Source organism: Peromyscus maniculatus, chromosome 12, assembly GCF_049852395.1.
Source record: "Peromyscus maniculatus bairdii isolate BWxNUB_F1_BW_parent chromosome 12, HU_Pman_BW_mat_3.1, whole genome shotgun sequence".
In the NCBI taxonomy this organism is placed as follows: domain Eukaryota; kingdom Metazoa; phylum Chordata; class Mammalia; order Rodentia; family Cricetidae; genus Peromyscus; species Peromyscus maniculatus.
The window spans coordinates 83340353-83361553 of NC_134863.1; the positions used below are offsets into that span (position 1 = coordinate 83340353).

Below are 21201 nucleotides of genomic sequence, written 5' to 3' on the forward strand. Positions count from 1 at the left end.
CAGTACCCTCCTCTGGCCTCCACGGGCGCCTGCAAACACATGCACGTACCTATACGTAGACATACAGACGTAAATAAAGTAAATCTACTTAAAAATGTAGTAAAGGGGACAGACAGGGGCTCCGTGGGTAAAGGTGCTTGTCACCAAGCCCAGCAGCCTGAATTCCACCCCTGGAACCGAGAGGTGGTCTGTGTGCCACATCGGTGTGACACGTGACAGCCGGTGGGCGGGGCGTGCGGCAGCCTAGACATGACCGCGGTCTGGAGTGACAGGAAGATGGGGTTCCCTGGCCAGGGGCGAACCCTTTAGTGCCCTGCTCTCCCACAGTGCAGAAGGTGGGAGGATCCCTGAAACGGCGTTGTCTCTCCCTACAGAACAGATGCCCTGCTCCTGAGACTGTCTCTGGTGGTGGGCCGTGAGGTGCTCTATGCCGCCCTGTGGGGCAGCGTCCTGACGAGCCCTTCCATCCGCCTCCCGGCCTCGTTGTTTGTGGTGAGCCACATCAGCAGGGACTCGCCGGGCAAGGAGCAGAAGTACATGCTGGGTACTGACTACCAGCTCGCGGTAGGTGCCTGGCTCCCCCGGAGATGTGGGCATGGCTTCTCCATCAGGGAGCACTCCTATTTGCGGTGTGTGAGAGAGACAGAGAAAGAGAGAGGTGTTAGGATGGATGGGCACCTACAGAGGCCAGAAGAAGACGCCGGAGCCCTGGAGGCACGTGGGGCCTGTCCCGTGGAACAGCAGTGCCCTCCCTTTACCCGCCGATCCCGCTCTCCTGGCCTGGCAGCGTGGCTCCTCAGGGACCCGTGGCTGTGCACACAGGTGCCCGAGGCCGCTGCCAGGAGTCTGCCATGCCTCTCTCTGGTCTTGTTCCCTCCCCTGCTCTGGTGTCCTGCTGACTCCTGCCCTGTTCTTTGTGCCCTGGTCCTTTTAGGCTGCCCTCACACCTAGATGTCAGGTTCCCTAGCTTCCTTCTTCTCCAGGCCCTCAGGGGAACCTGCCTTCCCCGGTAACCCCAACCCTGACCATGAGTTGGGTAATGGGAGCACCCCAGACCTTTATCTTTCCCCACCGGTGACCCTGTGCCTAACGGCACGCTCTCTGTCACCACCTGGTCGTGAACCAGCACTTGTTTCCAGATTAAATCAGTGGGTTACAAAGTCTGTACTAGCAGGAGTTCCTGTCTGCGGAGGAGTGGTAGAACTTTCCCATAGTTCATTCTGGGGGTCACATGATAGAATTGAAGACCCCCGCCCCCCTCCCCCAGGCTGTGATTGAGATGTAGGAGATCCCTGCATGTGTGTGTCCCTCTTTCCTGCCCTGTGAGTATAACCTGCTTGTTCTCTCCTTTTCTGCGGCCCTGTTTCTCCTGCCTAAGCCTCCCTCGGGCCGACAGTTTTCCCACTGACTGCTCCACCCACTTCCACCGGGTCTTTGTCAGCTGCCGAGGGATTGCTGTGGTCAAGACAGACTTTGCTCACACCTGTCTGGTGCTGCTGTGATACGCGGCTTACACAGTCCCAATTCAGGAGCGTCCTCGTCTGCTCCCAGCTCCTGCTCACCGGCTCTCCGCAGACTCTCGGCCCCCACGCCTCATAACCTCATAGCTTCCCACAAGCCTCCTGACTTTGAGCATCAGTGCGTCTGCACCCTCCTCTGTATTCAGAGAGGACACTCAGTAGGCACTGCCTTGACTTGGGACCCACTGGACCCTCTGTCTTCCTTTCGTTTTATGTGAGGACCCTGTTACAGAATTTAAGATCTCGAACTGGGTGCACAGTCAGTTCCCCCCCAGCTCTTGGGTGAGGTCTACAGCTGTGTCTTCTTCACGTCATGTAGCCTCGTAGTCCCCAGAGTTTGAAGCCCTGCCGCTACCCCCATCCTCCTGTGTGGACTAATGTCCTGTCGAGACTCCCAGCAAAGGTTACCTAATTTTTGTGGCCGCACAAGAGCAGCCGGCAGAGGGTACTGGGTCTCTTAGGAACAAGCACTATGATTTGGTTTTTGTTTTTGTTTTTCAGGTGAAATCACTGTGTGCATCACTGCTAGACTCGAATGTTCTTGTACAAAGAAATAACCTGGAAATCATTCTGTTTTTCTTCCCATTTTATACCTGCCTGGTGAGTCATGTCTGCCCTCCTGGACACTTCCTGTTACTTCAAAGGCAAAGGGCAGGTGTTTGTATCCACAGCAGTTCAGTCATGGAGCTCAGCCACTTGGCAGGCTCCACTCACCTCGGCCCGTGGATGGCCCTTATTTATTCTGTGGGCCTGTGTGACTTCTCCTGGGAAGAGGTGAACAGATGGCTCTTTATGCCAGATAGGGCACCAGCGACAGGCCAGGGAGTGACGCCCCCTAGCCCAGCTTGGAGAAACAATGGCTTTGTTTGGTGACTTAGAGGCAGCTGCATTATCATCATGGAAGGGCCTCCCCTGGCATTGCTGAGACTCAGAGAAACTTCTCTGGAACCCCCAGGAGACTCCCCACCTTCACGGCAGAGTCTCCTCTCCCCGGCAGTTAGTTATACTGCTTACACATCTCTGGGAAGGACCTTGTGACTCTGATGACGTTTCCTTAGCTTCCACATCTTGGTCTCTCCAGGATAGACTGTCAGTTCTGAGGAACTGGCTGCCAAGCAGGCAGCGATGGACTGGAGTCTTTGGTGGGCAGCTGTCTTCTGGGGGTGGGACATGTCAAAAGGCAGAGGCCTCCTCAGCATTCCCTTCAGGTAATGCGTTCTCCATCCTTCCGCTAGGATCCCGAGGAGAGAGCCATCCCCCTGCTCAGACGTGATCTTGTACACATTCTCTCTGCTGCCACGCAGACCCTACTGAGAAGGGACATGTCTCTCAATAGAAGACTCTACGCCTGGTTACTAGGTACTGAGCGGTGTGTGAGTGTGTGCCTCAGTGCCCGTTTGTGGGATAAGTGGTGCCTCGGTGATGTTTCTGAATCACGAGTTGTGGAAAGACAGCCGTGACTAACAGCCCTGGCCAGTTGAGGTCGGCTTCCTACAGGAGCTGTGATTATCTGCAACTTTTTTAAAAAGAGAAGTAAGTGGGGTTTTAAAATTCCAGCTGAGTCCCATTTTAAGATCTGGAAATACCAAAAAATCTATAGCTAAATTATATTTAATGAGAAGCTTGTCATAAACCCAGGTGTGATGGGACATTTGTGTTAACCAAAGGACCAGGGGGCTGAGGCAGGACAGTAAGAGTTGAAGGCTAGGCCGAGACATAGCAAAACCCTGTCTCAAAACCAAATTAAGCTAGGAAAGGGGTGTGGCCTAATAGGAGGGGCTTCCCTGGGGTACACAGGCCTGGGCCCAATCCTAGGTACAGAAGAAGAAAGGAGGCGGAGGAGGCAGGAGCCTGTTGTGTGTGCCCTGTACAGATTACAGTGCTGGGATCACAGACTTTCACCTCCAAGCCCAGTGCGTATAGTTCTGGAGACAAAATCCAGGGCTTCATATACCTCCAGCTCACTTTGCAAAGTTTATATTTTAAAAAAAAGTGTGTGTGTGTGTGTGTGTGTGTGTGTGTGTGTGTGTGTGTGTGTGTGTGTGTGTTTTGAGGGTATTTGTGCATGTTAGTGTGCAGTGCCTACAGGGGCCAGGAGCTGCCAGCTTACCTGGAGCTGGAGGTACAGGCTGTCACGAGCCTCTTAATATGGGTTCGGGGGAGCTTAACTCAGGTCTGTGCAAGAGCAGGATGTCTCTTAACCATCAAAGCAGGTCTCCAGCCCCAGCCAGGCGGTGGTGGCGCACGCCTTTAATCCCAGCACTCTGGAGGCAGAGGCAGGCGGATCTCTGATTTGAGGCCAGCCTGGTCTACAGAATGAATTCCAGGACAGCCAGGGCTGCACAGAGAAACTCTGTATTGAAAAACCAATAAAAGAAAGACCATGGCATTCTGTGTAGAGAAAGCCTTGCTTAGCTGTGACCCGGGACCTGAGGTTTTTGCTTATACCATGAGAATGTTCTTCTTTGCCCCGAAGACCCCACTAACTAGTCCAGAGCCCCAAATGAGGGCATGCAGACAGTGGGTCAGGCAGTCTGCCTTGACGTCAAGCAGCGCTGGACAATCTGTGAGGTGAAATGATCTTTGTCCCAGTCCTTATAACCTGCTTCAGAAGAGGGTAGGGAATGATCGGCCCAAACTGACTGATGCCCGCGGGGAGGAGTTCTCCCTGCCTGACCTGAGCCAGGGTGTCACTGTCAGAAGACACGGGACTCAGTTGCAGGACACTGGCCTCGTTCATGTACCTCCCGGAGCAGGGAAAAGGGACTAGACTGCGTTTCTGTTGAAAGAGTTGGATTATTAAAATACTGCAGCGTGAGGAGTTTGCACAATGCAGTGTCCCTGTGAAACAGGGTCTTTTTACAGCCTGTGTTTATTCTTTATAGGTTCAGACATTAAAGGAAATACCATTGTGCCAGAATCTGTCATTTCGAATTCTTACGAAGACCAGTCCTCATATTTTTTTGATAAATACTCCAAGGATCTTTTAGTTGAGGTAAGGACATTTCTGAAAATGGAAATTTGACCACAATCAGGACATTTCTCATTACAGTCTTTTTTCTTTCTTTCTGCTTTTGTGTTTTGTTTTGGGTGTTTGTTTGTTTTAAGCCCAAATCTCATGTTTCCCAGATTGGCCTTAAGCTCACTGTGTAGCCCAAGATGACCGTGAACTTCTAACCCTCCTGCCTCTGTCTCCTACGTGCTGAGATTGCAAGGATGCGCCATTGGATCTGGTTTATTGGTGCCGGAGGTTGAACCCGGGACGGCAGGCATGCTAGGCAGGCCCTCCACCCACCGACCCCTGCCCCAGCTCCTTATCATAGCTTTTCAGTGCATTTGTTTGTGAGACCTCCAAGCAGACACTGAGCATGGCCTTTGAAGGACCGGCATGCGTGTGTTGTGGGCTGGGGCTGGCCCTCATTCTCCCTCGGAGTTTAACACTAAGACAGCCACTAATGCTGCACCCTCCCACATACCGTATCCTAATGCGTGGCTTTGTGAACGAACACAGGCTCTTGCTGAGATTCTACATCAGAAGTTCTCAGACGCTGACGTAGAGGAGCGCCACCATGCCTGCCTGAAGCCTTTCCGCATCCTCGTCAGTCTGTTGGACAAGCCAGAAATAGGTACTGTGGGAAGAGCCACTGCCGCCGGACAGATGTAGATCACGTGTTTGGGAGTTTAAACACAGATGTGGTCAGCACACAGAGTCTTGAAAGCATGCGCTTCGGTGTTCTGCTCTGCACAGTGGATGAAGTGGTTCAGGCTCCTGCTGGGGTGTGTGGGTCCTGCAGAGCGAATCTGTTCACTCCATTGTCGTAACCACTGATGAGCCTTGGTTTAGAACCCGTAAGGGACCCCATACTCCTGTGACCACGAGCAAGCCGCTCCTCTGTAAAATGAGAACATTTCAGCATAAAATGGAAAAGGTTGAGTTAGACTCTGCGTTTAGAGGGCCCTCTTACACACACCCTGTGATCCCTGAGCCCCTTACACACAAACTGTGACCCCTGACCCCTCTTACACACACACTGTGACCTCTGACCCCCCTTACACACTGTGACCCCTGGCCCCTCTTACACACACACTGTGGCCTTCTGATCCCTTGTACATATACAGTGTGACCCCTGACCACTCTTGCACACACACTGTGGCCCCTGGCCCCTCTTGCACACACACTGTGGCCCATGACCCCTCTTGCACACACACTGTGGCCCCTGCCCCCTCTTACACACACACTGTGACCCCTGTCCCCTCTTGCACACACACTGTGACCCCTGCCCCCTCTTACACACACTGTGGCCCCTGGCCCCTCTTACACACACACTGTGACCCCTGGCCCCTCTTACACACACACTGTGACCCCTGCCCCCTCTTACACACACACTGTGACCCCTGGCCCCTCTTGCACACACACGGTGACCCCTGCCCCCTCTTACACACACTGTGGCCCCTGGCCCCTCTTACACACACACTGTGACCCCTGGCCCCTCTTACACACACACTGTGACCCCTGCCCCCTCTTACACACACACTGTGACCCCTGGCCCCTCTTGCACACACACGGTGACCCCTGCCCCCTCTTACACACACACTGTGACCCCTGGCCCCTCTTGCACACATACTGTGACCTCTGGCCCCTCTTGCGCACACACTGTGACCCCCGAGAATCTGTTGAGGACAGTTAGCTCTCCCTCTGTTAGCCCTTCAGGTCAGATCTGATGTCTAGTCACCTGAGCCCCATAACAGGACGGAGACTCCCCTCCCCCACCCCCGTACTGCATTGCAAGCTTAAGGGTACTAAGAGGCCAGGGTATGAGCGCCTTCTGGCCAGAACAAAGCCAAGAGCATCCGTAGGCCATGAAGCCCTCCGGTCGTCAGTTCAGAGTTCGGCTCTGAGTGTCTTCTGTGTGGACGGGGTAGTGTGAGAAGTGTCTGCTGTGTGGGATAGTGTGAGGAGTGTGTGCTGTGTGGGACAGTGTGGAGAGTGTGTGCTGTGTGGGACAGTGTGGAGAGTGTGTGCTGTGTGGGACAGTGTGGGAAATGTGTGCTGTGTGGGACAGTGTGGGAAGTGTGTGCTGTGTGGGACAGTGTGGAGAGTGTGTGCTGTGTGGGACAGTGTGAGAAGTGTGTGCTGTGTGGGACAGTGTGGAGAGTGTGTGCTGTGTGGGACAGTGTGGGAAGTGTGTGCTGTGTGGGACAGTGTGGGAAGTGTGTGCTGTGTGGGACAGTGTGAGAAGTGTGTGCCGTGTGCTCCAGGGCAGCAGGATGGAAGGGACACCCCAGCTACTGGGACGCTGGTCTTCTTTGTGCGTTGGGTTTTTGAGACCGTCTGTCCGTACCCCCCAGGCTGGCCTGGAACTGGATCTGTAACCAGGTGGCCTTGAATCCATCACCTCCTGCCTCTGCCTCCAAAGTCCTGGGACTACAGACACACCACCACACTCACTGCACTTTTCTAAAAAACGGTTACATGTGTATGTACTGTGCATGCGTGTGTACTCTCACGTGTTCTTGCTGAGGTCAGAGGACAACTCTGAGGAGTCACACTCGGCTTGGTGGCAGATGTCTCCCCAGGTCTGGACAGGTCCTGCCTGCAGCTTTTTTCCCATCAGTTATTTTGTTGGGGTGACTTGCATGCCCCGTGTCTCCACACCTCCAACATGGAGGCAGGACCTCTGTGATACCCACTTTCCACAGGGAGAGTCCGAAGGAGATTCATTTCCCTGAGGTCACCCAGTGCCCGAGCCTTCCTTTCAGGAAGCACTGCTGGCCTGGTGTGCTGAACGCAGCTGCCCAGAGATGCTTGATAAATTACAAATGGGGTCTTTGCTGAGCCTCCCAACCCCCATTGGCTTTAACCAACCCGCACTGTGAGCCTTTCTTCCTAAAGTACCTGTGCCTTCAGATTCTCTTTTCCTCCCTTCCCACCTCCAGCCACCAGCAATGGCTCTTAAGATTTCTCTGTACCTGGACATAAACTCCATCTCAGAAAAGTCGTGTTTTAGCCTAAGGAGTGGATCGAGTGGTGTTAGCATGTTGGATGCCTGCTGTGTGGCTCAGGGAGACATTCAAAGAAGAAATGGGACTTAGCCTTAGGAGAAGTGTGTTCCGTGTCAAAGCTGCCCTGTCGTGAGCCAAGACACTGCACCGTGTAGCGGCTGCAGGCTGGACTTTGTAGAAGAGGGTGAGCGTTTAAGAGAGCAGTTGTTAAGTTTGCTCTTCTGCTGACGTGGTTGTCTGAGGGACACATGAGTAAGTAGATAAGAGTCGGTTATATAGAGACAGGAGCACAAGGCAGCCACTCGGTCCTGTCCACCCTTTTAACAGGTGCGCTCTAGCCATGTCTTCTTGTCTCCATGAGAGAGGCTGCAAAACAGTCTGTGGGAGGAAGCATTTGGCACCCTTCCAGCAGATAAGACACACACAAAGCTTATAAAATAGTTCTATCACGGGCTGGAGAGACTGCTCAGCCGTTGGGAGCACTGGCTGCTCTCTCAGAGGACCCAGGTTCAATTCCCAGCACCCCCATGGCAGCTCACAGCTGTCTGTAACTCCAGATCCAGGGGATCCGACACCCTCACGCAAGCATACATGTAGGCAGAACACCAATGCACATAAAATATAAAGAAATTATGAAAAGAGTTCTCTCAGAGGCACATTGTGAGTCTGTGAAAAGCGTCCAGGATGAATTCGGGGCTCAGCGTGTAGCTCGGTGGGAGAGCATTTGCTCGGTGAGGCCACGGGTTTGGTCATAGCGCTGAAAAACAAACGCACATGAGAGGAGCGTGTTCTCGCGCGTGTTCTGCCGTCTGCACAGCCGAGAGGCGGAGTTTCCCTTCGCTGAGAGCGGGGCGTGCCTTCAGCCCTCCCGATATGCCCAGGACCAGTCGCTTTGAACACTCGTCCCTCCACGTGACCCCGTGGGCCAGGATGCAGCGCTGACATGGGTGGGTCTGGTGCAGCTCCGTGGCTGTCGTCCAGCTTCTCAGGACACACGTTTGGTGTTCTTGCTCTCGACTGCAAGAGCGGGAGGCAGGGAAGTTGTCTCCTGTGGCATTTCTGCGGAGTGGTGTTTGGCCAAGCAGGCCACAGGTTTGGAACTCCACCCAGGGGGAGCTGGCTTGGACAACCTGCTGGAGCCTGCTGTGACCCGTCACCTTGTCTAGTCAGGGACAGCAGCGCAGTCCCTGCGTGTGTGGCTGTGGGAAGGCTTCAGTCTGTGCCCAGATGCAGCAGTGTGTGACCTAGAGCGCTGTGCAGTAGTGCAGCTGTCTTCCTCCAAGATGTTCCTGCCGCCGCCGCCGCCGCCACCCTCGACTATACCTATACTAAAGAGACTACACGTATGGAGTTACTCCGTGTGTTCTATGTGTGTCTTGGTACTGTTAGTTTAAAATTTAATGGTTAAGGGTTGGGTGTGTAGCTCAGTGGGTAGAGTGCCTGGCCAGCATCAGGAAACAGCATCCAGTAATCTTTGGCTGTGTGGAGAGTTCGAGGCTAGCCTGGGCCATGTCTCAAAACAAACATTTAACTATATTATTAGTCCTTTTCTAACTGGTTTCTATTGATTTCAGGACCTCAAGTGGTTGAGAATTTGTTTCTGGAAGTCATCAGAGCCTTTTATGCTTACTGCCATGATGTCCTTGGCTCTGACCTTAAACTTAGCTACACTCAGAGTGGGAATCTGCTAATAAGGTATGAGCACAGTCTCCACTTCGATATCTCCCTCCTCCATGGTCCTCCTCTGTTCTTCAGTATGAATCATCAAGTGCTGAGGGGTGGGGGGCAGGCCACAGGTCGGAGCCCCATGGTCAGCCCCTCCTTGGGAATGTGGGGAGAGCTTTGTCCGGTCCCCTCCTGGCCTGCAATAAGGGGTATTACTGATCAAGCTTGAACGTCTTTCAGCAAAGGCAGCTGGATCTGTAGTGCACAGGTGGTGAGGCCAGGGAGAAGGGGAACTGGAAAATGGAGGGAGGGAGGGAGGGAGGGAGGGAGGGAGGGAGGGAGGGAGGGAGGGAGTTCAGAAATGGGCATGACAGTCCTCAGAGGTGGAGGAGAGGCCAGGCTTGACACTGAGGGCAGGCTCGAGATGCTAGTGAACCATCAGTTCAAGGTCATCCTTGGCTACATAGTGAGTTTAAAGCCAGCCTGGGCCTCTTGAGACCTTGTCTTTACATAAACAAATAAAGCCAGCTCTTCACACTTTGCTGATAAGCACTCGGTTTTTGCCTGGATCGGTACTGTGTATACTGAATTTAATTTTTATATTTTTCAGTTTGTTGTAAATGTCCTTAGGACTCTGTTGTGGTGTTTTTTTCCTCTCTCAAAAAATTAGAGGATTTTTTTTAATATGAAAGCAATAGATGTTTATTGTAGAATACCCTGATATTTGAAGCTATCAAAAAAACAACAAAAATATTGTTCTCCATAATCCTACCTCCCTTCGAGGAAAAAGGTCTCCACTTCCTTCCAGACCCTCCCGCATGCTTAAACACATCAACCCCAGCCCAGCCCACAGCTGGAGCTGCATGTGTCCTTAAGTACAGTTGTGACCAGCTCTCACTGGTTTTCTCTGGAGTGTGATTACCTGAGCTTCCTCTTCAGGAACTTGTCATTAAGAAAATCCTGATGAAAAGACCAGTCCCTTGCTGACTGACATCACCTTTCAGGTGGCTTCCACGTTTTCAACTGGTCCTGTATCTTTGTATTTCTGTGGTGTTCCCTAGAGGGCTTTATTGAGCCGCACATATGCATTTAAAACTGTTAGCGATGGGCCGGGTGTGTAGCTTGGCGTAGAACATGTCCAAGGTCCTGGGTTTGACGCCCAGCATCACAGTAAGCAAATACATAAACGGTAGCCAAGTCTCTCTGCTGCACCTACAGTTGGGTGGGGGTGAGTTGGGTACCAGCGCTGAATGTCATGTTCTTTCCACAACAACCCTTACGTCTGGTTCTAAGAGACCCATCAGTAAGAACGCTGTTTAGCAGGGTGTCATTGTCTTCAGGGATGTGGCTGCTGGCACGTTGCCCTGCTCCTGCAGGCACTGATAATTGACTCAGTGGGTTGTTTACGAAAAGAAGGTGAGGGGACGTGTTAGGGGCAGGAGGGGCCGGGGCAGGCTTGACCATGGTGCATTGTATATACGGATGAGATTGCCAAAGGAGAGATGAAAGACGTTGGAAAAGCTATTATTTCGGGAGGCGTTGTGGAACTCCTCTCCTGTAATTGAAAGAGCAGCGTTTGTGTCTCGATCAGCTGGTCAGAGGCTTCTTCAGCACCGCCTCTGTGGTTCGGATCCTCCATCCGTGAGTTCAGTCGCTCTCTCTCTCTCTTTCACAGCACAATCAAAGAAAACAGACACGCCTCGGAGATTGTGAAGACGGTCAATCTGCTGGTCTCCTCGCTCAGCACGGACTTCCTGTGGGATTACATGGCGCGGTGTTTCGAGGCGTGCTTTAGGTGAGTGTGCTGATGAGGGCGATGTGGGGGGGGGGGGGGCCGCAGGGGGCCGGCTCTGTGGCTGTGTGGAGGGCCAGGGTCTCACGGGTAGTGACTCCAAGTGGTCTCTCCTGAGCTTCAGAGGCCAGCGGACACAGGCTGGTTGTCGTGTAGGACTCTGATAGGACAGAGACTGGATCTGTGTGGCAGGACCCTGGGCCACTTTATTATTCCTAAAATTCTAACTTTAGAATGCCCCTGCCAGTGCTCTCCTGCATGCATCGATGCAGCTTCTCCTGCATGCATCGATGCAGCTTCTCCTGCAGGCCCCGTCTGCCTCCCCCGGCGTAGGTGCATGTCTCTGGTGCTGAACTTAGACTCTCCAGTCGTCTTAAGTTCTTACGGAAATTACCATGAAATGGTTCAGTGTTCACGTTTTAAGCTATTATGATGAGCTTTGTGCCACTGTTAACCCAGTCCTGAACACTGTGTGGGCTCCCGACTCCCACCCCATCCTACAGGGGCCTGGAACTGTGCAGGAAACTAACTTCCCATGTAAACTTTGCCCGTGCCTGTCCTGTGGCTACAAAGCCTGAGGGGAATTCTTTGGGCAGCCACTTGAGAAGCAGGCATTTTGTTTTCATGCTGTGGATCTGTGAGGTAGCTGGAGCCCAGAGACATAAAGGGTCTTGTCCAGCACAGCAGGTCAGTAGCCGCCAGAATCCGATGCCAGGCATGCCTGACTTCTCAGCGGCTCCTCAGTGCTCCTCTGCCCCCCACCCCCCAAGTGTCCCGAGTTGACTGTCCCTGTGCCCAGCCAGCAGCTTGGCTCTTTTCTTCTTCCTTCTCAGTGTTGGGATCAGATCCAAGGGCTTGTGCGTGTTAAGTACCACAAATCACTCTGCCACTAAAGCCACATTCCTGTAACACGAATTGCTGAACAGTCTTATTAATAAAAAACCTGGAGCCAGATATCGGGGTGAAAGCTGAAAGATAGAGGAATAGAACAAGCCACAGCCACAAGTCCTTACCACTAGGAAATCCTCAGCCCTAGAGAGAGCTACTTCCTGTATACTCAACGCCTGTATACCTTTCTGTCCCTGCCATCTCACTTCCTCTCTCTGCCCAGCTACATCACTTCCTCTTTCCACCCAGCTCTGTCACTTCCTGTCTGTCTGTACAGACCTCCAGACCTCTGTGATTAATTAGTGTTGGGATTAAAGGTGTGTGCTACCACATGTGGCTTCTGTTCCCAGTGTGGCCTTGAACTCACAGAGATGTCTGGATCTCTGTCTCCTGAGTGATAGGATTAAGGGTATGTGCCACCACTGCCTGACCTCTATGTTTAATGTAGTGGCTGGATTTTTCCTTTGATCCCCATTCGAGCTTTACTTGTTGGAGCACAAATAAATATCACCACACATTCCTGTCCTTGTTTTGTTTGTTTTGAAACAGGGTCTCACTATATATATAGCTGTGGCTGGCATAGACAATGTAGCCCAGGCTGGCCTTGAACTCACAGAGATCCCCCTGGCTCTGCCTCCTCAGTGCTGGGGTTAAAGGTGTGCGCCTCTGTGTGCTGCTGCTTGTTGTCGTTTTTGAGACAGAGTCTCACTGAGTTGCCCAGGCTGGCCTTGAGCTTGCTGCTCTCCTGCTTCAACCTCCTCCGTATTCGGCATTACAGGCTGGATCACTGGCCCGGGCTAGTGATTTTATCAGTATTGTGTGTTTATTTGTGTGCACGTGGACCAGGGTGCTGGTGTGGCCCGTGAGCGTCTGTAAAATCCTCCAGTCTGCACCTCCCTTCTCCCTGTGGGAACCCTGGATTATATGTATACATTGCTGCATCTGTGTTTTACCTCTGTGCTGGGGATTCAAACTCAGGTCCTCAAGAATTAGTTACTTTCTGTTGTGATAAAACACCATGACCAAAAGCCACTGTGGGAGAGTTTATTTTAGCGTGTGGTTCCAGAGGGTGAGAAAGCATCCCGGCCAGGAGGCGTGGCGGCCGTGCTGGCAGCACAGGAAAGCTGAGCACTCACATGTTAGAACCACAGGCTCCACACAGAGAACTCAGACAGGGAGGAGAGTGAAGACCCACCTGCAGGGTGTTCTCCCCAGCTGGGCGGCAGCTCCTAAACCTCCCCAAACAGCGCCACCTACTGGGGGCCACGTGCTCCGTGCCCGAGACCGTGAGGGCCTGTCTCGTCCAGACCACCACTGCTCATGTCTGCTTGTTCAGACCGTGAGGGCCTGTCTCGTCCAGACCACCACTGCTCATCTCTGCTTGTTCAGACCGTGAGGGCCTGTCTCGTCCGACCACCACTGCTCATCTCTGCTTGTTCAGACCGTGAGGGCCTGTCTCGTCCAGACCACCACTGCTCATGTCTGCTTGTTCAGACCATGAGGGCCTGTCTCGTCCAGACCACCACTGCTCATCTCTGCTTGCTCAGACACAAACGCTGATTGCTGATTCCGGGGATGAGCGCCTGGCAGTGGATTGATTAGTCAGTGGGGCTGCAGTCCCCAGAAGACGTCTCTCAGGGACCTCAAAAGGGAAACATAAGCTGGGTGTGATGGCGTGCACCCTTGACCCCTCAGAGCTCAGCGGGTAGAAGCAGGAGGATTTCTGTGAGCTCGAGGCCAGCCTGGTCTACCTCCCAAGTTCCAGGTCAGCAGGGTTGTGTAGTGAGACCTTGTTTCAAACACAAACAGACAAAAACAAACAGTAAAAAACAGCCTCTGGCCCCTGTCATGGAACGTATAGTGTGGGGCGTTTACCCGCCAACCCCACAGCTCCCCAGAGTTTTCTTGAGTGCGAGCAGCAGGAAATATTAGATAGAAGGATTTATTGCGGAGAATCTCACAGAGATAAACAGATAGAAAATAAAGGATAGCCTCTAGAGGGCCTGGAACCTATTCCAACGGGCCCTGACTGTCTCTGGCCCAGGGTTTTTATAGAGACGCCAAGGGGTGGAGCAAAAGACCTCCTCCCCCAGCACAGCCAAGTGCAGACCATCTCAGACACCTGCACTCAGGCCCGTGGTCCTGATCATCCTCTATTCGGACCTGCTGGGTAAAGCCATGAGGAACCCGAGAACGGGCTCCTGTAGCTGGAGGGCTTCTCTCCAGGTTCCCCAAGCCCCGCAGTCCCACAATCCACTTATAAAATAATCACTCAGACGCTTATATCACTTATAAACTGTATGGCCATGGCAGGCTTCCTGCTAACTGTTCTTTTATCTTAAATTAACCCATTTTTACAAATCTATACCTTGCCACGTGGCTGGTGGCTTACCGGCGTCTTTACAGGTTGCCTCTCCTGGCGGTGGCTGCAGTGTCTCTCCTCCTTCTTCCTGTTTCCCCAATTCTCCTCTCTCTTTGTCCCGCCTATACTTCCTGCCTGGTCACTGGCCATCAGTGTTTTATTTATATAGAGTGATATCCACAGCACTTCCCCTTTCTTCTTTTTTTTAAAAAGGAAGGTTTTAACTTTAACATGGTAAAATTACATATAACAAAACAATTATCGAGCAAGAATTATAGTTACAATATTAAAGAAGATGTCCTATCTATCTTATATTTGTGAGTTTAAGGTTTTATAGCTAACTTATCTTTTATCATAACTGAGGAAATTATGACTATCTAGTCTTCAACCACATCAAAGACCTGAGAAGGAACATAATGGTACCTGAGAAATGGTAGACAGATGCAAGCAACTTTCGGGAATCTTGCAAGAGTAGACCAAGACAGCTGGCAGCCTGGACAGTCACCTAATAATGTTTCTCAGCATTGTTGGTGCATTTAAATTGGCTACAGGCCTAGAGTATATGACAGACCATTTTAGAAGCAGGAATCCTGAAAGACCATCTTACCCTGTCTTGGCAGAGTACAGTGGTCGCTTTCCTTGTGTCCCGCTTGTCCAGAAAGGAGAGCATTGCATTTGTACTGTCAGCCATCAAGGCAAGGGCAGTTCTTTGCCCAGTAGGCCATTTTGTGCCAAAAGACAAACTTCCAAATGGAAATGTCTTAGAAGCCCAACATTCTCTCGGGATCAATTGGTGCAGCCAGGAGCAATTGTGTCTCACGTCAACAGAATTCTAAGTTATTTAAATGCCATATTCTCTAGGTCTATGAAGTGTTTGAAGATTACCTATCTATCTGAAATGTATCTATGTATACCTAGAAGACTTAACTAACATGGCTACAAATATGATTATCATAGATGACTAATTATTAATCTATTTTTAATTATCCATTACAATTTTAAATGAGTTATATAAACACACACCTCAAACAAGAATAGAAATATACATATATACAGTATAACAAAACCAACCTCAAGTTTGTATCAACAAACTAAAATCTATACCAATGTAAAACATTTTAAACAAGTTGTTCTTTAAAAGTAGGTTCATTAATCTACCCTTTTATCTTATCATCTCCATATCCTATATATCCATATCATATCCCCTTTTCTTTTTTAGAAAGAGATCACATTTATAATCAACCTGTTTTAAATAAAAATATTGGTTTTTCTCTGTCCCACACCAGAGGGCTCCTCTGATTTGGGACACAAGAATCTCTTAACCATTTTTTTTTTAAAGCAATATGTCTGGGTTTAGAGGGGGAGTGAGCCAATTCCACCTCTAAAGCCAGCTTGGTATATTTGGGAATTTGGGCGTAGCATCTCTTACTACTTCCTGCTGGAGGGGGGCGCTGTATCTTATGGGGACGCAAAGAAAATTTTAGGCCTATGGGGTAGTCCGTGAGGCTGTATTGTGGGAGCCAGTTGCCTTGAAGCCGTTCTGGATGTTGGATCATCTGGGCCATGGTGTCATCGGAGACCTTTCAGGGGGTCTTGGCTGGTGAAACCTGATGTATCTTAATCTGGAACAAATCCACAGCCTCTGGCTTTCTGTGGAAACAAAAGCAGAACCTCTTTTCCAAAGCAACATATCCTTATATCCAAATTTTGAAGTCAAGGTACCTTTAAAATATACATTTTGGCATAACTCAACAGCTTTTGTAATCAAATGTTTTTCTTCAGTTACGAATATCAAAGACAACATAATCCAGATTTTATGTGTGATAGCCATCTTTATGTGGCTTATAACCTTCACTGTTATTTTTTAAACAGTTTATTTTTAGATACTATTTGTTTATATAATGGTATATATTTTTTTCTTTTAAGGCTATGTACATTTTTATATGCATTATAAACTATTTTATCTGAATCAGTCTTACTGCGAACTTATTGCTTTAAACTGTAGCCTTTTAAGCCTGAAACAGCGCTGTGGCTGCTGGCTCCGCCCATTTCAGCTTCCCAACATGGCAGTGGTACGTTTTCCGCCAACTCTGGGAGTCATCAAGTCTCAGAAATAGTGGGTCTAAGCTTTTATCAAAGCAGCATGTAGCCCAGAAACCTCTTTTTTTTTTTTTTTTTTTTTTTTAAATAATAGTAAAGACTAAATCTACCACACAGCTTAATGTGCTGCTGGCAGACGCCTCATTTCCGCCATACTGCGGATCAAACGCACACGCCAGGAACCCGCCAGTGTTCAAACCTGCGTTTTGCAGCGTCTAGCTGCCCGTATGAGACAAGAAGCAGGAACCTGGTTTTGGCTCTGTTTAGAATTGGTTATTAAATATTCTCAGGTTTAAGGTGGAAACTCGAGCCGTTGGGCGCCATTTGTAGCTGGAGGGCTTCTCTCCAGGTTCCCCAAGCCCCGCAGTCCCACAATCCACTTATAAAATAATCACTCAGACGCTTATATCACTTATAAACTGTATGGCCGTGGCAGGCTTCCTGCTAACTGTTCTTTTATCTTAAATTAACCCATTTTTACAAATCTATACCTTGCCACGTGGCTGGTGGCTTACCGGCGTCTTTACAGGTTGCCTCTCCTGGCGGTGGCTGCAGTGTCTCTCCTCCTTCTTCCTGTTTCCCCAATTCTCCTCTCTCTTTGTCCCGCCTATACTTCCTGCCTGGTCACTGGCCATCAGTGTTTTATTTATATAGAGTGATATCCACAGCAGGCTCCCACAATGCAGGCCGGTTCCCCTGGAAACCCGTCTTTGGTTTGGCACTAGGGACTTGCAGCCGTACATAGTGACATCACTGTGTGTGTCTGTTGGATGATGAGTCCACACCTGAACAGATGAAAATTAAGTCAGAAGAATTCGTTTCAGAGACTCAAGCAGGACACTGACCAGTACTTCTCCACATTAGGCAGTCTGTCACCAAAACTGAGGTGGGACCCCCACAGAAGCTGTCTTCCAGTGTTTGAAACAGAGTAATGCTGGACACCATAAGATGTTTGAAACTGAGCTGGTCATGCTGGCACCTGCCTGTAATGCCAATGACTTTGAAGCTACTCAGGGCTACTCCGGTGAGGTCTTATTTCAAAAACAAAAAGCCTTTATAATCCCAGCGCTCGGGAGGCAGAGGCAGGCGGATCTCTGAGTTCAAGGCCAGCCTGGGCTACAGAACAGTGAGTTCCAGGACAGCCAGAGCTACCCAGAGAGACCGTCTTGGTAAACCAGAAAGAGAAGGTGTTTGCAGGGGCTGTGGGAGAGGACTAACCTCCTGTCCTGTGTTGACGTAGGCCAGCGAAGCAGACTGCGGCTGTTGGAGACGCCATCGGCCCTCCCCCCAGCGTCTCGGAGCTCTGCACCCTCCTCGTGTTCCTGCTGGATGTGATTCCCTTGGTAGGTACACACGGCGATGCTCTCCTGCGCGCTCAGTGCTGTTTCTACTGGCTTGTCAGAGTGTAGCCCGGACAATCTTACCTTCCTTTCTCATGATCGGACCAATCCCAGTGCCTCCTGCCTCCCAAGCATGCGCTTGCCACTGAGCTATGGCAAAAACCGAGCTATGGCTGTTTTGTTTTTGTTTTTCGAGACAGGATTTCTCTGTGTAACAGCCTTGGCTGTCCCAGAACTCACTCTGTAGCCCAGGCTGGCCTCAAACTCACAGAGACCTGCCTGCCTCTGCCTCCAGAGTGCTGGGACTAAAGGTGTGCGCCACCACCGCCTGGCTCATTTTTGCTGTTTTAATTAAAGGGATTGTAAATTCTGGGCCTGGTAATAGGCTGAGCCAAAGTATGGAAACCAGATGATGGACAGTTTTAGAGGTGACAATGAATACATATGATGCACGTGGCAGTGGCAGTACTTTATCCAAGAGAAGATAATGCCAGCGGAAAGGAGAGGACGACATCCTTGGTCTGGGGCTAATGTGACACTGACTCTGAAATCTCAATGGTCTAAAGTGCTGTTCTGAGGCTCTTGCTCTCCTGGTGTGGCCAGAGGTGGGGAGTGACCGGCCCTTCTTCTCTGTTGCAGGAACTGTACTCGGAGGTGCAGACTCAGTACCTCCCACAGCTGCTTGGCTGCCTGCTGCAGCCTCTGGCTGAGGAGGTGGACGCCCTGAGCTTAGTTGAGCTCACACACGCCTTGAAGACATGTTTCAAGGTGCTGAGCAAAGTCCAGATGCCTCCCTCCTACCTAGACATGGAGCCCACCAGTGGGAACTCGGTATGTGCTGGGGCGCTTGTGGTGCTCTGAGTAGTGGGAGGTAGTTGGCATGGTTTGGAAAACAATATGGACAAGAAAATGTGTAGCCACTGTGTTCAGGACACTTGTAAGGTTAGAGTAGCTGATCTCCTTCAAGTCACCCACGCCCATGCCCCATAGCCACCATGAATGGCTAGACAGTGCTAATAACCACAGGCAGCCCTCTCACTGCGAGTTTGTGTGCATGTGACGTGACTCACTTAAAATGCAGATAGAAGATAGAATACGCCCTGAATTGGCAGTGTGGCTTAAATAACAGGAATCAGTTTTCTCAGTTTGGAGTTCCGGGTTGTGTTCTCCCAGCATAAATAAAAGAAGCTGCCCCAGACCCCTTTGCAAGCTTCTCCTGGGTTTGTTGGCCATCTGTGGTACTTGAGGCTTGTCAGAATTTTACCACCCCCACCCCCACCCCATCTCTGCATTCACATGCACATGGTGTTCCGTGTGTGCAGTCTGTGCCTAAATTCCCCCTTTTTATGAAGACCACAGCCTGTTTGGATTTAGGCTACCCAGATGCCCCCACTTAGGATCTGCTAAGACCCTTTCCCCGAATAAGACCCCACTCCAGGCTCTGGAGGTTAGGACTTGAGCACCCGTCTGGGGCGCAGTCCATCCTAACCCGCTCTGTGTGGTCACTTTGCTCTCTCAGACTGTACCATGGGAGCACCCTTGTGTGTGTGGTAATTTCTGCATGTCCCTCTGTGATGTGGACTTGTCCCGAAACTGTACCCACGATCCACTGTCTAGCTTCCCTTGGTTTTCACCGTTGAGAAGGTTTGCAGACAGCATGCTCACACAGTGTGTGTAGGTGGGTGCCTGTGTCTCTGAAGGATACAGTTTAGTCAGTGGGCTGCGACTGAAAGGCATGAGTGCTCCTTTGAAATTGTGAGAGGTGTTGCCAAACGAGCTGAACAGTTACGGGTTTGGGGCTCAGGGGGATACTGAGGCAGATTGCTCTTTAGGGGTGAGAGTTCTTGGATGAGTTGGTAATGCTGTTGACTGACAGGTGGACTTCAGCATGCTGGGCCTCTGAGGAGAGCTCAGGCCCTCCTGGCGGTGACCTTCCTTTCTCAGTTTTCCACTGGTGTAACATGGGTGAGAAGATTAGAAAGCTGATTTCAGCCCCAGCTGAGCATTGCTATAGAAGTGACCAGCGAGTGGTCAGTTAAAGAATGTCAGGTGGTCCTAAGTGTCCTTCCTGCTGGCCATTACTGGGGGTGTGGGGAGGTGTCTATAGGGCAGGGAAGGCAAGAATCTAGAGAAAAAAACTTCAGGTCTGGAAACCAAACTACTGTGGTTACCGCCATCGTCCTGGTTTAACTGCAGCGGAAGAGCCATAAGGGATGGGATACAGGCTTTCTTTATGTTTTACAGAGTCCAGTAAAAGGAGAAAACAGTGACATCATTTTGGAAACAAAGGTTGTAGTTGCAGGTGATGAGGAGGCTTCCTTCCCCCCACTGAAATCTGAAGACAGTGGGATCGGGCTCAGCGCCTCGTCCCCAGAGCTCTCTGAGCACCTAAGGGTGCCCCGGGTGTCCGCTGACAGAGACGACATTTGGAAGAAGGACGGGAGCATGCAGAGGACGTTCCTTTGCATCCAGGAGCTCATTGCCAACTTCGCCAGCAAGAACATCTTTGCAGCATCCCTGGCCGTGTCTGGGGAGGAAAGCAAGCCCGAGGAGCCCCCAGGGAAGAGCAGCAAGGGCCAGGCACAGAGCGTCAGCCACTCTGGCAGGAAGGGCTCCTGGGAGCCCAAACCCATCACCGTGCCCCAGTTTAAACAAATGCTTTCGGATTTGTTCACGGCGCGCGGGTCTCCCTTTAAGACAAAAAGTTCGGAGTCGCCGTCTTCTGTGCCCAGCAGCCCGCGTAGAAAAGCGGAAACCGAGTGGGACGTTAACCAGGTGGTCATGGAGTTGGTAGGCCCCAAGGAGGACTGCAGGGAGGCCTTCGCGGCCGCCTGCCACCTGCTGCTGGACTGCGCCACCTTCCCCGTCTACCTGTCTGAGGAGGAGACCGAGCAGCTGTGTGACGTGCTCTTCCAGACGCCAGGTGAGAGAGCAGCCCTCCCAGGGCAGGGCCGGCCAGCTGGGAATCCCGTGACAGAGGCCTGATGTCCAAATACCTACCGTCATGCCCACCAAGAAGGGGGCAGCGACAGCCCCCCAGTCAGACGCTGACACACCATTCACGGTCGGTTTAGATTAGGGAAGATCCCTCGGGAAACTCTGCCAACGTCCCCAAGTCTGAAAAGGTGTGGCTCGAAGCACGTTGGACACCCAGCCTTTGGTTTGGGGTTTGTCCCAGCCACACTGTCCCTTTCCTGTTCCTAACTGGCTGCATCAGTGGTAGCTTGCTGGCTTCTCCTCTGACCCCTGTGGCTTTACTCGGCAGGCAGGTTCTCTGGGCCTCCTCTGTAAACCTGTCTGGACCACCCGGAGATCTGACTCATGGAAGGTCCCCAGTGTTGTTAGAGACGTAGCCGCTCATCACAAAGCTTAAACAGCAGAAACTTCCTGTCTCATAGTTCTAGAGACCAGAAGCCTCAGAGCAAGGCGTCAGCAGACCTGTGCTCCGTCTGTCTGCGGTGGGAACAACCCTTTGTGTCTTCCAGGCTGCCGCTGTGGCAAGTGGTCCTGGGAGCACACAGCCCCATCACC

The 21201-nt window shown here is 51.3% G+C and overlaps 1 protein-coding gene across 8 annotated transcripts in view; it reads left to right on the forward strand.

Moving 5' to 3' along the window:
* The window catches only part of Dop1b (DOP1 leucine zipper like protein B), a 119296-nt gene that overhangs the window by 34018 nt on the left and 64077 nt on the right, over nt 1-21201 (forward strand). For all 8 annotated transcript variants that reach the window (XR_013043883.1, XR_013043884.1, XR_013043885.1 and 5 more), the window contains 10 exons: nt 375-564; nt 2022-2120; nt 2756-2879; nt 4406-4515; nt 5032-5146; nt 9098-9218; nt 10864-10983; nt 17571-17673; nt 18310-18501; nt 19915-20593. Coding sequence is in view for 3 of the 8 variants with exons in the window: in XM_042259573.2 (XP_042115507.1) it covers nt 375-564; nt 2022-2120; nt 2756-2879; nt 4406-4515; nt 5032-5146; nt 9098-9218; nt 10864-10983; nt 17571-17673; nt 18310-18501; nt 19915-20593 (1853 nt within the window). In the remaining 5 variants the exon portion in view is untranslated. The remainder of the gene's footprint in view (nt 1-374; nt 565-2021; nt 2121-2755; nt 2880-4405; nt 4516-5031; nt 5147-9097; nt 9219-10863; nt 10984-17570; nt 17674-18309; nt 18502-19914; nt 20594-21201) is intronic.